Here is an 18,346-nt window from a genome sequence, read left to right on the forward strand (position 1 = left end):
ACCTAACTGCATTTTCATGGTGAATATACATCATTATTGTGGAACTGGAAAGAATAAACTGCTGATTGCCTTAACAATCCATACTTAATTTTAAGAATAAAATTAATCATAAATGATCAATTAGGAGGAAAGTATCTAGTGATATTTCATTCCTTTTAGCTTTCAGACAATAATCTTGTCAATAGTAAAGAAATCTGTTAAGTGTAGGTTTTAAAATTACTGACCTTCGTGGGTAACGCAGGGGGCTTTGTGAATGGATCTGAGGTAAATGGGTCACTCTTCACCGGTTTCTTGAAGAAATCTTCAGGAGCAGAACTACGAAATGGGTCACTTTCCTTAAATGGATCACCTCCAAATGGATCTAGGAGGAGTATTAAAAGGTAAACAGAATGTAGTACCTAGTGTGTCCATAAAGAACCAGTCTATGTTAGACCTCATACTCATTGATGTAATTTTTCTTATAAAAACACAGAACGATTTGGTAAATTCGATAAGCTTCCAGATACAGGATATTAACTAGGTTTGACCAAGTACATGTTTATATTAAGGTTAAGGACTTTAATAACGAGTTACACACACTATTAGCATACTGATCCTGAATGCACACCTTGTCAGGTTTTTAAGTTCCCACATGCAAACTACAAATTTGAAGCCAAGAAAATGTTGGAAAACTTTGTATTTGGCTACAGATTGTTCACATTACATCTGTCCTGTCATCAAAAGGGCTATTACCTGCTGGTGCAGGCGGTTGTTCTGCAAAAGGATCATGCTGGAATGGGTCACCTATGCAGAATAGAAAAATAATTTGTTTTATCCACTCTTCAGCAACATGACAAAAGTTTGTGAAAATACCATTTACTCAACAACTGGTCTTCAAGCTCTCAGGTAAGCCACTGGTCACTTACTGCCTTTGAAAGGGTCTGCTCCTTTAAATGGATCAGACTTGAAAGGATCTTCTGACTGGAATGGGTCCGTATGCAATTCTTGTGTATTATTGGTAAACATCAAGGCTTTATTCTTAAATGGATCATCCTAAAAATTAAGAGGAGAAACATTATAGCAACTTACTATGATTAAAATGCTCAGTTACCCATTTAGCAGAAATTCTATGGTATCTTGGTTCTGCTGATTACTTCCTCAACAACTTTCTGAATAAGTGGCTTCTAAACAGAATTAATTTCACAGTAGAAAGAAATGTTCTGTGTAACCCTGAGCTACACATCAAAAGGTAACAAAACATATAATAATAAAAGGTTAAACTCTTTCTTATATTAATACATTCAATTATCAAATACTTAAATAACAACACGTAACAAAACTCCCAACCATAAGGCTATCAAAAATTCTCCCCTCCCAGATGTTTTACAGCTCAGCTTCAGGTGAGACAGTTATTTAAAAGGAAAGGATACACAAATCGTTTGTGTACTACAAATACAGAACATTACTATTGAGTAGTCATACTCAAGACTGCTTCTTGTTAACTCAATTCTTGAAGCTCTAAGCTCAAGAATGATTTTGCCTTACAAAGCACTACAGGGCAGGAAGAGCATCACACCAACATTTTGACGATTAGGTGCAAGTTACAAACCTAATTATTATAAAATACACTAAACATCAGGATTTTTTTTTTTACCATAGTTCCGTAATTGCTTCTTTCTGTCTGCCCAAGGCCTTCACTAATGTCTGCTAAATTCGTCAGACTACCGCCGTGAACCCCGTTGAGAGCTTCATTATATTCTTCTATACTCTTATGGACTTCTTGATGACTCTCTTGAAGTTGAGAAAGTTTACTACTTGCCTAAGCAGTGAAAAATACATTAGTATGTTATGTATTCAACAACAGTGGCATTCTCGCATTCTTGTTAAACACGGCAGCAAGACAGCTGCATATTACCCCACCAGAGCTGAACTTTTACTGACTCAAACTGGGAATTAACCTATTAAGCACCAGTCAAAAAGGCTTCTTTCATGAGCCAGTATGTTTTTTCCTCTTCTGAAAAATAATCTTTCTAGTTGATGTTCAACTCTTAGCCTTTCAAGAAACAAAAAAGGAGTCACATAAACCACAGTGAATACCTGGTTTATTTCTTCCTGTGTTGATTTTAAAGATTTTATTATTGTTTCAAGCTGCACTTTTCCAGCCTGGATACTCTGCTCTAGCTGAGTTTCCTCTTGCTGGAGGCGATTCAGCTCTGCTTTTGCTCTATTAAGGTCATCTTCCTGTGATTTTAAATCTGATTCCTGAGATTGAATCTGCATTTTTAGTGATGAAATCTGAAACAAAACATTACAAAAATCAGAGTGAAACATGAAATAAATGTAACTTAATAAATTATGAATTTATAATAAATAAGAAGTTGTAAAACAACCTATCAAATGCTAAGGAAGATAACAAGAACTTAATATGAAGAAGTGTACACAAACACAGAATATTCAGTAAAATCACAAAACTTTAATATTTTAAGTGACAGAAACACCACACTAATTATAAAGGTAATTAAAAGGTGTTTCTTAGATGGTTACCTTGTAATTTTCAGAACTTGGGTCTTTTTCCATTCAAACATTTATCAAGTATTATAAAATTGATTTTTAACTCTTGATTAAGAGTTAAAATTACACAGTTGCATTTGACTCTCCTCATACACTCTTACATGACCTCATACACTAAGTTTCAACGTGAAGATGACATGCTAGCTATATTGGCAGTTGTATGCCCTTGAAAACCCTCTTTTAACTCAGAATGCTGACACGAGGTTCACAGTGATCAAAATATGCACCACTGTCAATAGACTGTCAGGAAGAATGTTTCTCAACTACCCTAATAGGTCATTAGATAAACAATTTCCTCCAAAGAAAGACGAAATACACTTAAGCATGTCCAGAATTGACATACACTCACCACCTGTGTTTCTTCCTGGCATTTCTGCCTCACGTCATTCAGCATATCTTTCAGTTTGGCTTTCTGCTGGTCCATTTCATCCAGGCGGTCTTGGGCATCTTGTTTCTGAGCCTCTAGCTCTTGCAAGTTACTTGTCTCCCTATCTAAATCATTTTGCAGTTCCTGAGGAAAATCCCACAGTTTGTAACTTACATTTAGCTGTTGTCTTACAGGAGTGATCAATCACAGACAAAGAGGCTAACAGACTCCTCAAGATTTTCTGTCACACAGGCTCTTCCCTGCACGCGTACATTTTGTTTCTGCAGGAATTTGTATGCGACATCAGGAAACAAATCAGTGCCCACAAGATGGAAAGAGACCGTGACCCAGAGCATGTGTAATTGAGCTATCCTAATTATCAAAACCAATACTCTTTGAACAATGATTTCCTAAATTACAGTTAGTCGAGCACTACAAAAAAAAAAAGGACATTTCGAACTGTTCACATATCATCTTCTATTTATATTAACCAGCATCAGAAAAGAACTCTTCTAATGGAGAACAGAAAAATAAAGAACTTTCCATAAGTTAGAGGAAAATCCCAAGAAAGGAGGAAAAACTTGCCCAGAAACAACTTAAGGAAAGACAGAAGAAAGAATCCTTACTTCCCCATATATTATTTTAGATTAAAATGAAAACTAATAACGATAATCAGAGTTTTTACCTGAACTTCATTGGTTTTCTGTCTGATTGATTCTTCCTTTTCCCTAATGTCCTGCTCTAGAGAATATTTTTCTCTGTAAGATAAACAGACACATGTATTAATGATCAGTTAAATAACACAACACTGAAGTCACCTAGTAGAATCCAGGCTGGCTTTATGTAATTGACTACCTATCAGTGGCAGGTTTACCACTAACTTCAGTGACAAGCAATAGTAAGTGGACTAAAAGGAAACAAAAGTAACAGACACATCAGTACTATATACTTCATTGGTTCTCCAACTCCAAGATTTTCTGTTAATACTTCACAACTATTACCTCTGCAGCTGTGCAATTTCTTGGCTAATATCATCCAGTTCCTTCACCCCTGTAAATTCTCCTGATCCAACAGAGCTTGAACTATCCTGTTAAGAATGAAATAGTCTATTAAAATGCCACGTCGTAACAGAAGATCTTCCTTTAAAGGCTGAGGACAAAGATGGGACGCAATCCTCATTACACGCATTTGCAAAATTCTATGGGAGCCATCAAATTATCTGCAACAACCACTGAGCATGCCACACAATTCTACCTGCGAGACAGGAGAATTTTCTCTATGTCCTTTTAAGAGATGGGACATGCACAACATCAATGACTAAACTGCAGGCAATGGTAGAAGTAAAATTCAAAATTCAGCTCTGCTATAGGCAACAGCAAAGCTTCCAGGGAACTTAGTAAAATCAGATTAATTTCAGATGTCTTAAGCCTTGTCTCAACTTAATGCCCATTTCTGCAATTATACCTAACTTCCTGCAGCGCAGGGTATTTCTACAACCACCCAAGTGTACATCAGGCAAGGTTCAGAGTGTATTCTTCACCTTTTAGGCAAGAACATTGTCATCAGAAGTATTTAGGAAAGGATCTCAGCATTTGGTACAAAATTTGTCATTATTACGAGAAGGAGTGCTAGTTCTTTGAGAAAATCACTGCAGCTGAGCAAAAACTGCAACACTGAACTCACTGCTAGTATGACAAATCAGGAGAGCTACCATTTTTAAATAGTATTTTAAAAATAAAAAAGTACAGTTTGCTTACTTCGCTCACTTTGAGATTACTGCGATAACCACAGATAGTTTGGTTTTATTCAATACTAAAAAACCCCAAGAACTCAACCAATAAACCACAAACAGGTAGCATGGTAAAATGTGACATTTTTGTAGAAACAACAGGTTTAAATAAGTTAATTAAGTCCTTGCTTTTGGGTGAGCATTTCTTTTCTTAATATGCCATTGAGTAATCATAAATAACATCACCAGTCCAGAATAATCCTTCAAGCTAGCAAATCAAAGACTTCTAATACCACTTTTATATTTTCAGATAGATACAGATTTGCTGAGAGACCTGTACTGTATGCTGTACGGGATCATAATAAGGTGTTACCCAAGTTGATGATGAAATAACTTAAATGAAGCTGCTGTATTAGTTAAGATAACACAGTTCATTGTTCCACATGAACAGAAAATTAATCTGCGATATTCACAGTAGCATACAGTTTATCTCATGTAATATTCAACTGAACCACACTAGATGGAGAAAAAAAAAAGGATACCATGAACAGAATATAATGAAAAACTTAAAGCTCTTGAACCAAGGTGTATTTATTGTCCACAGCTTTGGAGAACTAGAACACGAGTAACATTAACATGCCAACACTGAGCTGCCTGTCAAAGAACGTCTTGACAGACCAATGCATCTTGAATTGTTGAGGGAAGCAATGTCACCAGGTCGACAGCCAATACCGTGACTTTACATTCATGCCAAGTGCAAGTGCCACAGAACACAAGAGCAAAGAGACAGGAGAAAGTGTAGAAATAAAAACTTTTTAAAGCTACAAGTGGCGTACACAAACAAATTTGCATTGTTTTGGACATCACAATTACTCACACGACGCATTTCTGTTAGTGCTGAGATCTCAGTTCCTACAGGGGTCAAGTAACCTGACAGAGTCTATAGGAAAAGGATATAGGAAAAACCTTAAAAGGACCAGAGCAACAGCAACAATTAAAATATATTTAAAGGCTCAAAAGCTTTCTGGTTAGGGAAAGTAAAAAAAAGTAAAGGAAAATATTATACAATTTATAGAAAAGATGAATGTGTTGACAGAGCAGAAGTATTTACTCATTTAAGTTTCAGAAATATACTAACACACTATTAAGGAAAGGAACAAAGTAGATGCTACAGTAAAATGGTGTCAGTAGTGATGGATATAGGAGTATGGACTGTCATGCTACAAGGGATGACTCAACCACTAATTCCCAACACTAGGAAGTCATCAATTTCCATTTAGCCATAAAAAAATTATTACATTTTCACGAAAGGAATTTGGTACTGATCACAGTCAGGGACAGGCTACTAAACCAGCTTTTAACAGCTGCTTTTAACAGTTCCCTGAAGTTAAAAAAAACCCCAACTTCCCTATGACAGAGGAGTATTTTTCATGCTAGGCTTTTCTCAGCATTATTATTGCTTTATTTATGGAATATTCTACTGCATTCTTCTTTACTTACAGTCTTGCTTTGTTAAAAGTTTATGCGTATTTTCAAATGTTAAAGAATTTTTAAGAGGAGGTAAAAAGTATTTGGCAATTCTTTACCACAACATTAAAAAAGTGTTACAAAATTAACATTCAAAGCCCTCTACTTTCAAAGCACGTAAGCTCAGCATTCTCTACAAATAATCAATGACTTACCTGTATGGGAGTGTTCCTCTCTGTGGGAGGGATCATATCTGGGGAGAGCACTTGCGGAGGATCAATCCCTTTACTGACCTTCTGTTGAATGAGATACATTGCTAGTGCAAACTGATCTTTGCTTAGCTTTCCCATCTGTCTTGTGTCTGCCAAAGCCCTGGTAAAAAATAGATCATACTTATAAACAGAAAAGCTTATCTCTCCTCTACCACCCATACACATGTAATTTTCTTTTGCTTATGCCTCATCAGAGCTTGTTTATTCTCGTGAAAGAGCTCCATAAACAGAGCAGTATTTTATTAGACATATTTAACTTTATAGAGCAGTGGTGCTGGAGAAAATATTTAGAACACTAAAACTTCAAAAAAACAATCAAAATTCACAGACTTGACCTATATCCTCTTCCCAGAAAAGCAGAGTATTTATTTCTCCTTTTTTTTTTTCATATAGCCCATGTATTGTAGCACAGCAACAGGACAAGTAAAAGAGGTTGGGGGCTTTTTTTTCTTTTAGTGTTAGGATTACAATTCTAGCTGGATAACCTGACTTCCCAGATCAGCAAGTTACAAAAATGCAGCTACTAGGGAATTCTTACCATATATGTGCTAGGAGATTCTGAGACAGACCTGAATGCATAAAAATGTCCTTTACTTCTTGGCCACTCACAAAACCATCCATGTCTGTGTCTGTTTTTAAGAAAATTTCATCATATCGCACTTTTTCGGACATTGGTACTACCCAATTCACAGATGGCTGCAAAACAAAGTTTTATATTTCAAAAGATAAACAGCATTTATCAATACATTGAGTATATATGACATTATTCGGGGTTGGATGTTCTTAAAATCTTGCACAATCAAATCTGATTCCCCTTTTCCTCTAAATGTTTTATCTTAATACTTTTAATCTGGATTATAAATACTGATAAACAGGTATTAATCAGTTGAAGAATATTCATTCTTTGGAAATATGGACTCAAGTAAGCATACTAAGTCCTCGGACTAGTAACACAGTAGCTTTAGAAGCTAAATTAATTATTTCTTTGGCATTAAAACAGATACATTAATAAAACCCTTCTGTGGATTCACTTTCTATGGAAAGTGAAAATTCCCCAAGATTTGCTACCTCATGTCACTCTGACTATAATTGACCTGTTTTTCCTCCATTCTTCCAACTCTTATCAGTCTCATTTCATTCCCTCCATCCAAATCACTCAACAAACATTTTCAGAAAAATGCTCACATGAGGCAGAAATAAAAAAGCAGATTTGTTTTTTCCTGCAATTTACCAATAGAAAAAAAAAAAAAAAAGAAAAAGGAAACAGGGGATGGGAAGATTTGTACCTGTGCTTGTTTGATGCTGTGCTTGGGAGACAAACTCCCTGTGCTGTTCAGACTGTTGACACTACCATGAGATGGGGTAGAACGGAGGCTGTCTTTTGGTGGAGGACTTGCAGGGAGAACAGGAACTGCACCAGGAAATACAGGCGTCTTCTTTCTTTTAGAAGGTGGTATGAGAGAAGGGGGTAATAGTGAAGGAACTGGCTCTTTCTCAAGAGCTCTATAAACCAAATGCATTGCCTGCAAAGGCAAAAAGGTCAGATAATATTAACAATTAGAAGAAAAAGTAACAAGACTTTCCAGTGTCAGTCATTTACATATTAGTAAAACAAAGACAGTAAGATTAGAGATGTAAACCAGAGCAGACAATTTTGAATGTAATTCCTTAATCTTGATGACACAGGCAAGAGGCAGTAGATGGATTTGAGAAAGATCATTTAATAACTCCATCTGAACAATGTAATAGAACAGTTGACTGTAGCAGAGAAAGCTGCAAAGCCCTTCAGAAAAAACTGAGCGATTTGCTCTGGCAGACACACTGTGAATTGAGAATTTAAAGCAACCTACCACAGCAAATTCATCCTTGTCCAGGTGACCATCTTTATCAATATCACTGAGATCCCAGACCTATTGATAAAAACAAGGATTTAGAGAACAATTTACATTTTGTGGTTTTGATGTTAATGGTCATTATATTAAGCATGCTCTCTAAAGACTCCTAATAGATTTTTTGCAAAGATCATATTAGTTATATTAGACCTTGCTAAACATTCTCTGGTGCAACAGACTGGATTAGAGTTTTCTGACAACGTGAATCAATGCTGGCTCTACAAATTCTGGATACAACACAGGCAAGGTTTGCGTCTTTCTAAGTTGCAATTATGGAGGCATCAAGCTGACTGAAAACATCCAGCAATGGCTTTCAGGATTGTCCAGAGGGTGTGGGCTAGCAGACTGTACAAATTTGCCTTATAAATTAAAATATTTTAGAGAAGTCAATGCATTTCTAATTTGCATTCCATTCCTAAATTTCTAGCTTTCATTTTTAGCTTGTCCTGGTTTGAGCTAAATAGAACTAATTTTCTATTTAGTGGTTTTACTTTTGAGCTCAGTCTCTTGTAAGTGGCTGTACTTGCTGAAACTAACGGCATGTTTTTCTGAACAGCGTTCACTTCTACAAGTGATAGTGCTTGAATGTTATGTAAACATCACAAGGCTGCTGTCTCACCATGGGTGCCGTAGCTGCACCTGTGGGGAGGAGCGGACCCAAAACTGACCAACTAAATATTCCATCCCACGTATGTCACACTGGGTATAAAGCTGAGGGATGACAAGGGTCTCGGCCCCTTCTCTGCCCTCTGCTCTTCTGCTCCTGCAATGGCCGAAGTGTGAGCAGAACCCTGTTAGTTCATCTGCCTCCAATCCTGATCTGTGTGTTCCTGAATCCAATTCCTGCATCCTGCTCCCACTTGCTACTGGGTCCAGACTGGGACTTTTCCAGTGCCCTGCTCCGCAGAGCCTCTGGTGGCATAATCATCATTAGAAGGTGTGGGGGGAGGATTTTATATTTGTTTTATATATATATATATTTGTACATATTCCATTACTTTCCCCTGTTTACATTATTATCCTATAGGACTAGTATTATTGTTTCATTAAATCTGTTAGTTCTATTTTCCAACCCATAAAGTCTCTCTCCCTTGTTCTTCTCCCTTCTGGGGAGGGGAGAGGGGTTAATAGAGAGTGTCTGTCCAGGATTTAGTGGCCAGCCCAGCCCTAAACCACGACACAGTTAAAAATATACATCCATCCCCCTGAAGAAGAGAATTTAAGGATTTAGCAACTTTAGTTCATTGTTAGGTCAAGTAGAGCCAGCCAATGAAACATGCAGGAGATTTAAGAAGGATACAAAACTTTGTGCCCTCTAATACTCAGCCATCAACGAACACCACTTAATCATCAGTATGACTTGGACACAGCATGGTAGAGCAGACAGAATGCTAAGACTGAGGCTCAACCATCTGAACTCCACTTCCAGCTTTACCACTGGCCCCCTGTACATATTTAAGCTAGCTGATTAGTCCTTTGCCCATTTCCTCAGTCTCCTATCTCGCCCACAAACTTTTCTGGAAGTGGAAAAAGCTTCCTGCATTTCTGTAGTGACAGTAACAAGAAAAGAACATAAAGCCTTCAAGACTGTGTACTTCACAACATTCAAGTACAGAATTAAAACAAGTCACACTTGGATTCTGTAGATAATATAGAGAAAGAGGCAGTTCTTCCTGAAGAGATGAAAGTATATCATGCAGATACAGCTCTTACACAGAATGCATTCATTCATATCAATATGCAAAACAAAGAATACATATTTTAAATGGAAGCAGACAAATAAGATTTGCTTCTCTTGCAAATATGCAACCGATGCACTAAACTCAGATCTCAGTAGTACTTATAAAAATACATGGGAAAAAATACTTGACAATTTGACAGCTACAATAAACTGCGATGTTTTAAAGTGTTCTCTTGTACAAACAGCAGATAGATTGAATGATATGCCTAATAACTTGTATTTGGAAAAATGACAAAACAGTGTAATATACTATAAAAGCTATAATGGTTTAGGAGAGCTTCTTCATGTTTTTAAACAATTAAAATCAAAATGTCTAGCTCTTAAAATGAATAGAGAGATAACGAAGCCAATCTATCCTAGGGCCCAAATTACTACTACTATTATTATTATTTCTAAGTGGAAGACTTCAGAGCCTACTTAATGCTCTTGCTATACAGCATGCACTTGATGTAAAATCTCAGCCAAAACCTGATCTATGTTGATAAGTTACATTTAAATATTTAACATTGCAACTACGAGAAGCTAAATAGAGAATAGCTGAATCTAAACAGCATACTTACCCTTCCTAGGATATCAAGAGGTAGCTTTGAATTCATCAGTACTGGTTTTACTTTGTCTCCTGAAAGTAAACCATTTACTGGCAAAAGGCTTTCAAAAATACCATCAAACTTTGCTTTTTCTTCCACCTAGTTGGTAAGAAATAGCCTGAATAAGTAAAAAAGTGTGCCTGTGTGAGTGTTGAAAATGAGATCTTGCAAGAAATTAAGACTGGTCAGTCAAGTATTCAGTTTAAATTTCCAAGCTTCCTTGCAAGTGCCACCATGCTGTATTTAAACATAACCCCAAGGAGCTAGATTTAGGAGCTTAATTTCAAAGCTAAGGTTATGATAACTAAGAGATTTTAACATGTGGTATACAGGATGCATTTCTGTAGTGTTGTAAAAGAACAATGCATTCTGACTAAAACACTGCTGGCCAGATTTTAAACCAACTTTGACAAACTCTGTAAAACTAAAAACTAATCTTCCCAAATAATTTGCTTCCCACTTTAATGTACAAGCAAGTAAAAAGATACAACAAATCAGCATTCAAAATAATTTTACTAAATTTCTACCTTTTGGAAAATGTTTGCATTTGAAAATTAACCAAACACAAATATTCCCATGTATGTATAAAAAGTTACTTTTTTCCCAATGATATACAGTGTGTGTATCACTGAATACTAATTACAACATACGAACTCAAGCTTTAAATTAATACTTTGGGATGGATTTGGTGAAATGCTTTGCCGTTCTCAGTGGGGATCCTTTATACAAACATGAAAGTGCCTACTATTAGGGTTCTGGAAGAAATCCAGGCAGAAGATTAAAATTCATTGTGTCTTGAAAACATCACACCAGGGGTTGTCAAAGGTTTGTTTAATACTTATTTCAAATATAAAACTACAGCTCAATATTCTCTATTGTGCACAATTCTGTCATCAGAAAGGGAGGGCTTCTGAAATGGGAACTGTATTTGATACAGAACTCTCACTGGGAAAATTACAGACAAGGAAAATATTTACTTTTAAAGAATGGATGGAATGTGTTGTCTTTTACACTTACCCTAACAGCCCAGTGAGTCTCTGTTGAAGGTGGTGTGACCAGCAAAGGACTGCTAGTGTCATGCTAAAAGTTAAAGAATTTTTTATTTATATGTATATATAAATACAGACACTTCTGCCTCTAACCCTCACTAATTGCTTTAAGAGATATATACACGAAGCTCAACTACACTGAAAAAAGGAAAAAAAGCTGCACATGTACCCAAATTAAAAAAAAAAAAGAGTCATACAGATTTATACTATCACAGTACTTCGATAAGGACATTAAGAAACCAAACACAGAACTAAGACAAGCTAAAGGACGTTCCACAGTAGCTACTGCAGGCAAAGCTGCTGTCATACCCTTGACTACACATTTCTGTTGACCTAGCCCATAAATAACCTTTAAAAAAAAAACCTGAAATTTTATTTTTCAGAAGTTTAGAGTCTAGCTACAACAGCTTCCCGAGCAAGCTGACTGTCGTTAAACTTGCATAAGTTCTGCAGTCCAGGAAGGGGCTGGTAGATGTTACTCAGGAAGACAGGACTACAGCACCCATGACTGCAGTTGTCTTAAGGAACAGTCTGACAGCAGCCTGAAGTCTCAGAACAGTGACATTTATGAAACAGAAGATTATCCCAGCATTCCAACTGCAGACTTAGTTCTCGTATAACACACACATACATTTAGGTATATATTACTTACAAATTTAGGAGGTGGCACAGTCAAGTTCAGACTGGTGAGGTTAACATCGTGGCCATTCTGTGCACAGGCTACAAGGCGCAATGCGACATAGAAACCCTACAAACAACAGTGTTTTCTATTTAAAAAAGCAACTGGTTTAAATCAGTCTCCAATTACCCATTTATGATTTTTACTAACACTGTGCATGTGCGACTCAGTGAAGTATGGAAACAACAGATGTACAGCCCCATTCAGTTAACTGCACAGTGACAACCACTCCACTGCTTTAAAGATGATTCAGGAAAAACTTTACATGGAACAAAGAGCAGAAAACTTCAAAGCTTGTTTTTAAGAAGGACTCTCCCATTATTAAGTAAATCTCAACATTTTCCTTAAAAACTAATGATGTTTTTAAAATTCTCCATATCTACAAGTAACTTGGTACTTGATATTCCTAGCCATTCTTAGTAATGCTAGTTGTATCTTTTCATGTAAGAAATACTTCTAAATTAAATCTTAAAATCATAGTTTGGATTCGTGAAAGACCTAATGACACTGTATCTATACATCACACACACTGATTATTTACAAAACAAAAGAGACAGAAAATTAGATCAAAACTTCCCCAGCAGCCTCACTAAGTAATATACTCAGATAGAAGCAGTGCTAGGAAAAACACCCGTAAACAAAACTTTCAAAACAGCAACCCAAGGATAACTGCTATTAATTTCAGGGTTTTCTTGAAACAAAGCTAATCTATGGAAGGTAACATAAAAGGTCCACAGACACATTCCATTTACCTGTTTATCCAAGTATCCTTTACCCTCCGGGTCAGCCAAATCCCATATCTGTGGAGATACCAAATAAAAGTCATTCTTATTTAAATCTCCAGTTAACAAGAAAAATGTTATACGAAAGACAATTTTTCCTTCTAGATTCCTATAAAACTCAGAGCAATACCTGAAGCTGTTACCAATCTGTGGTTAACCCAATGTTCAAAGCATCTGATTTGCATTACACCAAATTCCTTTTTGAAAATCTGTTCTGCTCAACGTTAGCTTTAAACAACTGTGCAAATAAATGCTGCATTATCAAATTCCTTCAACTTACTTTTCCAAGGATAATATCAGAGAGACCAGATTTTTTAAGAAACAGTGCAGCTTCACTTGCCCCAACTCTCCCCGTGTATGTTGGATCTACCTGAAAGATACAAAAATTCATTCAGTGGAAGCACATCTGTCATGAAAGCAGAGATAAAGAATGAAACTTCTCGTCTCTAGGTCGAAAGGATTTATACAAGCATGCATTAACACTCAGCAGAGAGAATCTACAGAAGTTTAGCACTGTAATGGGGAAAAAAAAAGACAGGAAAATTCTAGGGAAGAGGAAACTGCACTTTTTAAAAACAAAAACAAAAACCAAAAACAACTACCTGTTTGTAGTAAGTTTCGTATAATGGATTCCCAGTAGAAAACTGAAAAACAAGAAGAGACGTTAAGAAAACAAAGAGTGAACTGCAATCATTGATAGCCCAACTTCAGGGACCGAGAGAAAAAAAAGTGTATAGTGCTTTGTGTATTACTTCTATCAAAACTACACACTGGTAAGGCAATCTGCTGTGTTCCAAACTGGAAACTTGAAAGTGTGGGTAACAGCAAACCCCAAAAACTCGCAGCCAACAGACTACTGTCACATTTCAAAACTTCTTATTCACCAGCATCCATATGTATGCTTGCACTTTTAATTAACAACACTACATGGTAATGAGGTTTTGTAGAACAGCTTTGAACTATTTGCCAAGGAATTTCAGGTCACACTTTGAGAAAGGCTGATATCAAAGACAGAGTTTTCAACATAATGCTGACCTGACCACCTCCTGCATTGTACACATACTTATGGAATATTTTCAGCAGACAATTATACACACACAGAACTGTGGTATCAAAATGTGTCTGTGTTTATGCATTTTCACGACTAGGATCTTAAACTGAAACAAAGTAAAAAAATACAATGAGTGGTTAATTAACAAATGTCACAATTCCCTGACAACGCTGTTTGAAGACTTCAGCTTGGTGCTGTCACTGATTTACACCAAAGCAGCAGACAAAGGCAGGCCCTGCTTTTTCGTGCCCTGAAAAAGCAGATTCCTCTTTCCTCTTGCTGACATTCCAAGCAAATGGGAACTGAAATGCCAGACGAGGTAGAAGCCCTAGCACTCATCTTCTCACTTGCCTCCTACAACTGCCACACAAGTTCTGGCCACGTGCAGGTCATACCTCAACACTATTCTCCAGCCTCAATGCCAAAAGAAAAACTTTACAATCCTTAGAGGGGTCAAAAGCCTTAAAAAACAAGCAACAAAACAACCCGAAAAAATACTGTTTAATGACCAAGATGCAGAGATGTCGAAACATCCCAGAACCTACTTAGGACAACTGCTCCCCACCTACAGGACACAAATCAGACGCCTGACGGACGATTATTTCACAGTAACTTTGATCATTGGTATGTCACCTCCCAAACGCTACCCGCTTCCTTGTCATCCACGTGGACTTCCAGATGTTCTGCCTAAACTGAGGGGAAGGCAGACAGGAATTTGATAAAAGGAAAGACCAATGAAGAGCATGAAATTTTACTTTACACAAAGAGAATCTTCCTGTAAGTTTACAATAAACATACAAATCTTGATTTAAGAAGCTACCCAAAATAACTAAGCCCTATTAATCAAAAGCAAACACCAAGCTCTTTCAAGATCTAAGTGTTCTACTTGGCTAGAAAGATTATGCATTTTCAGAAGAGCTTTCTAAACATCTTAGATGTACTTCGCTTCTATCCATCAACAAAATAAACCACTGTGACAATCCTACATCAGAACACTAGAAGCTCTCGCTCTTCCAGAAGCTGGGCAGAAGCTCAGAGGAAAGCCTCGACCATAACTAAGAAACGTGACTCATCTTCTTGCTGGCTTCTACACAATCAGCACAGGTAAGCACTGCGTTCCTGTCCAAAGTAGGAAACACATAATTCAGAGAAAAGGTGGAAGTAGGAAATAGCCTGTGCAACTCTGAATAAAATCTAGTACGTTTTAGCCCGCTATCACCCAACCATATACCTCTCACTTATCCAGAGACTCAGATAAGCCAGCCAAAGACCAGCTACAAGCTCCTCTCGTTAATTTGGCGAGTATCCTAGAGCATGCAGAGACTGGATTCATACCAAGATACAGAGCAACTCGCTCCAGCAGCAGTGCTGAATGATCTCATCCCATCACCACTCTTGCCATCCTCATTTGGTATCATCAGCCCTGACAGACACCTGACTTACCTGGCAGAGGTGGCAGGAATCCAGGGTGATGTGCTTAAGTGCTGTGAAGTTTCTTCTACACCAATATATTCATCCAAGCACTCCTGGAAAGCACTTCATCACTTGACTATCTACATGCAGAATTTTACAAAGATTAAGCCCCTCTGACCGACTTACCTAAATGACTGCATCTCTGTGATGAAGCAGACCAGACAAAATGGGCTCAAGTGATAAAAATAGCATAGCTGCCTACCTACCCATCACCACACGTGACCACATCACTACCACTCAAGACGATTCTGTAATTTGATGAACTCTGCAGATGAAGAACCTACACAAGACAGTATCAATGCTGGCAAACAGAGAAAAACACTTTGAAGAGTTTACAGTTGATAAGTGGTCAAAGGAGAGCAGTTTAGTTTGACTTACAGTTCAACAACCCTCTGGTTTCTATGCCTACTCCATATTCCCAAAAATGTCACCTATGACCAACACTTTACAGAGCCTCCCAGACACTTCAAAACCCTGGTACCTTGTTGTTTGGTCTCTAAATTGATTTCCCATACAAATCTGAAGTTCCAAGTCTCAAACTTGCACTCTCACAGCAGATCTGGTACGCACATGGATACGTCTCCATGTCTCTTAACACAAGTCTGGGAAAAGTGCAGGCATAAGCTGTGGCAAACACAAAGATCTCTGCATCAGATGAATTCTTTTCCCTGGTTTCCTCTTGTTTCACAGTTTTCTTCCGGCCACTCTAGTCACATCATGTAACAGATACAAACAGGTACTGTGAAAGAGGTAAAACCAAGGTGTCCCACAAAGATGAGAGCCAAAAGAAGGTTGCTGCTGCTCCAGAAAGATTACCTTTGCCCTCACTCTACCTGCTGAGTATCCTGAGTTGTTTCAAAAGACTGAGCTACAAAATGATCTGCACTGCCCCAATACCTCTAATGTAACTCTCCATAACCTCCTGAGGCTGCAGGTTGAACATGCCTGGCACAGTGGAAAGACCACTGATAAGGTGATCAAATATTCAAGAAAATAAAGATATCAAAAATAAATCAAACCAAATTTCAGTTGTTGTTTAACTCCAAGGCCTGATTTTACACACTTGCTCTTCAACTGGTTTTGGGTACAGCCAGTTGAAAAAAGACAGCTGTCTTCTAATGTGAAGTAGTTGGCACACTTAGACACCTAAGTTCTCTTTCATAAATAATCAAAAATGTAACTTCACAGAACAACAGAACCATAATAAAATTCATTTATGAGAACAAATATGATTAAACACTTTCACATACTTGAATTATCCATATTGCTTTTAGCTCCTAATATGTTGATATCAATATTCTTATTTTTTATCTTTCTGATTGAACATAATTCAACATTACAGCACATGTAACCTCTCCTATTCTTTTTAATACAAAGCATTTCTGGCATTTACTGTAACTAGCACGTATCTCTGTAGTAATCATGAAATTGAGGCTACTAAAAAAGTTTATTAATTTCCAGGAAAATTCTGTTTACTGCCCTGATTACAGCTAGACTACTCTTGACAGTTCAGTATAGAAAAAAAAGTTTGAAAACTAAGATGCTTGCAATTAATTAACTGGGAAATAATATGTCAAAATAACGGATATGTTAACAGAAAATGGCCCTTCCCCCCCCCAAGATAATGTACTAATGGGTTGGGTTTTTTTGGGTTTTTTTTAAAGATACTATTGAAGGCAGCCTCTCAAATATCAATTAGAACTTAAACCACACAAAAGCAGGATTTCTAGTATAATAAGCATTTGATACATTTTTAGCAATGCACTATCAAGGTTTCACAACAACAAACTCTTTCAAGTCCAGTGTTTAATTTACATATATATTTTGCACCACATAATTTGAAAACTTCTGGTAACAATTTGTATGTTCATGGACATTTTCAGACGTTTCTGAGCATGTTCATTTAATTAAACAGACATTAATCAGGACTCCTACTGCTATTTGGAAGCTAAAACGCAGTGTGCTTTCTTAAGGCACACAGCAAATCACACATTAACCAAGCATCACATAACTCTATTGAAAGATACATTTTCAGAGTATCAGAAATAAAAGTCCATTATTAAAAGGAAGTAAATATATTTAAATAATTTGAACTATTAATAGCAGTTGTTCTGAATTCCTGACTGGCCAAGCCACAGTGTAGAAAACAGTTTTAATTTCAAGGCATTGGGGGGTGCTGGGGTGGTGTTGCTTTTCTTTTGTTTTAAAGGAAATATGTAAACTGACTGTCTTCACAGAAGCACGGGAGAGAATAAACAGTGAGCACACTGTTCAGGCTTACATTATTTGGGTGAGAAATCGATAAAACTTACAACAACACTAACAGCCCAAGGATCCCAAACATTAAACCAGAGCTCAAAACAGCCCCTGCCCAGAGACGTGCCATCCTCCTTGTGTCAGACAAGCTCCATGGCTCAGGGTCTCCCCTGCAGAAGCCTCATTTCTCCTGCTGATGGGTGAAAGTCTCCTTTCCATTCCTATGAACCAAGTCCTTTCCCGGTGCACCTCCCAAATATTAAGCACAGTCATGTCACGCCATCACATAACCCCGTGTGACAGAGAGGAAAACAGGGTGACAGGACCAAAACCAGAGTCGCGAGCAGACGGCGACCCCCATCCCTCCAGCCCTGCACCTCAGACCTCCAGACCGCATTAATCCCCGCAGCTGCAGCTTGGGGAGGAAAAGCCTCTGCGTTGCCCTGCCCCA

At 37.4% G+C, this 18,346-nt stretch overlaps 1 protein-coding gene across 1 annotated transcript in view; it reads right to left on the reverse strand.

Annotated features, from left to right (window-relative positions):
- EPS15L1 (epidermal growth factor receptor pathway substrate 15-like 1) overlaps positions 1-10,614 on the reverse strand; it is a 29,140-nt gene extending 18,526 nt beyond the window's left edge. The window contains exons 1-14 of the mRNA XM_010186739.1: positions 10,579-10,614; positions 8,236-8,295; positions 7,672-7,908; positions 6,924-7,081; positions 6,329-6,485; positions 5,524-5,586; positions 3,919-4,004; positions 3,603-3,675; positions 2,900-3,061; positions 2,077-2,274; positions 1,634-1,798; positions 906-1,032; positions 733-783; positions 225-361 (exon numbers count right to left, since the gene is read on the reverse strand). Of these exons, the coding sequence (XP_010185041.1) occupies positions 225-361; positions 733-783; positions 906-1,032; positions 1,634-1,798; positions 2,077-2,274; positions 2,900-3,061; positions 3,603-3,675; positions 3,919-4,004; positions 5,524-5,586; positions 6,329-6,485; positions 6,924-7,081; positions 7,672-7,908; positions 8,236-8,295; positions 10,579-10,614 (1,710 nt within the window). The remainder of the gene's footprint in view (positions 1-224; positions 362-732; positions 784-905; positions 1,033-1,633; positions 1,799-2,076; positions 2,275-2,899; positions 3,062-3,602; positions 3,676-3,918; positions 4,005-5,523; positions 5,587-6,328; positions 6,486-6,923; positions 7,082-7,671; positions 7,909-8,235; positions 8,296-10,578) is intronic.
- Positions 10,615-18,346: the final 7,732 nt, after the last annotated feature.

The sequence above is a fragment of the Mesitornis unicolor genome, unplaced genomic scaffold (genome assembly GCF_000695765.1).
Source record: "Mesitornis unicolor isolate BGI_N332 unplaced genomic scaffold, ASM69576v1 scaffold2716, whole genome shotgun sequence".
In the NCBI taxonomy this organism is placed as follows: Eukaryota; Metazoa; Chordata; class Aves; order Mesitornithiformes; family Mesitornithidae; genus Mesitornis; species Mesitornis unicolor.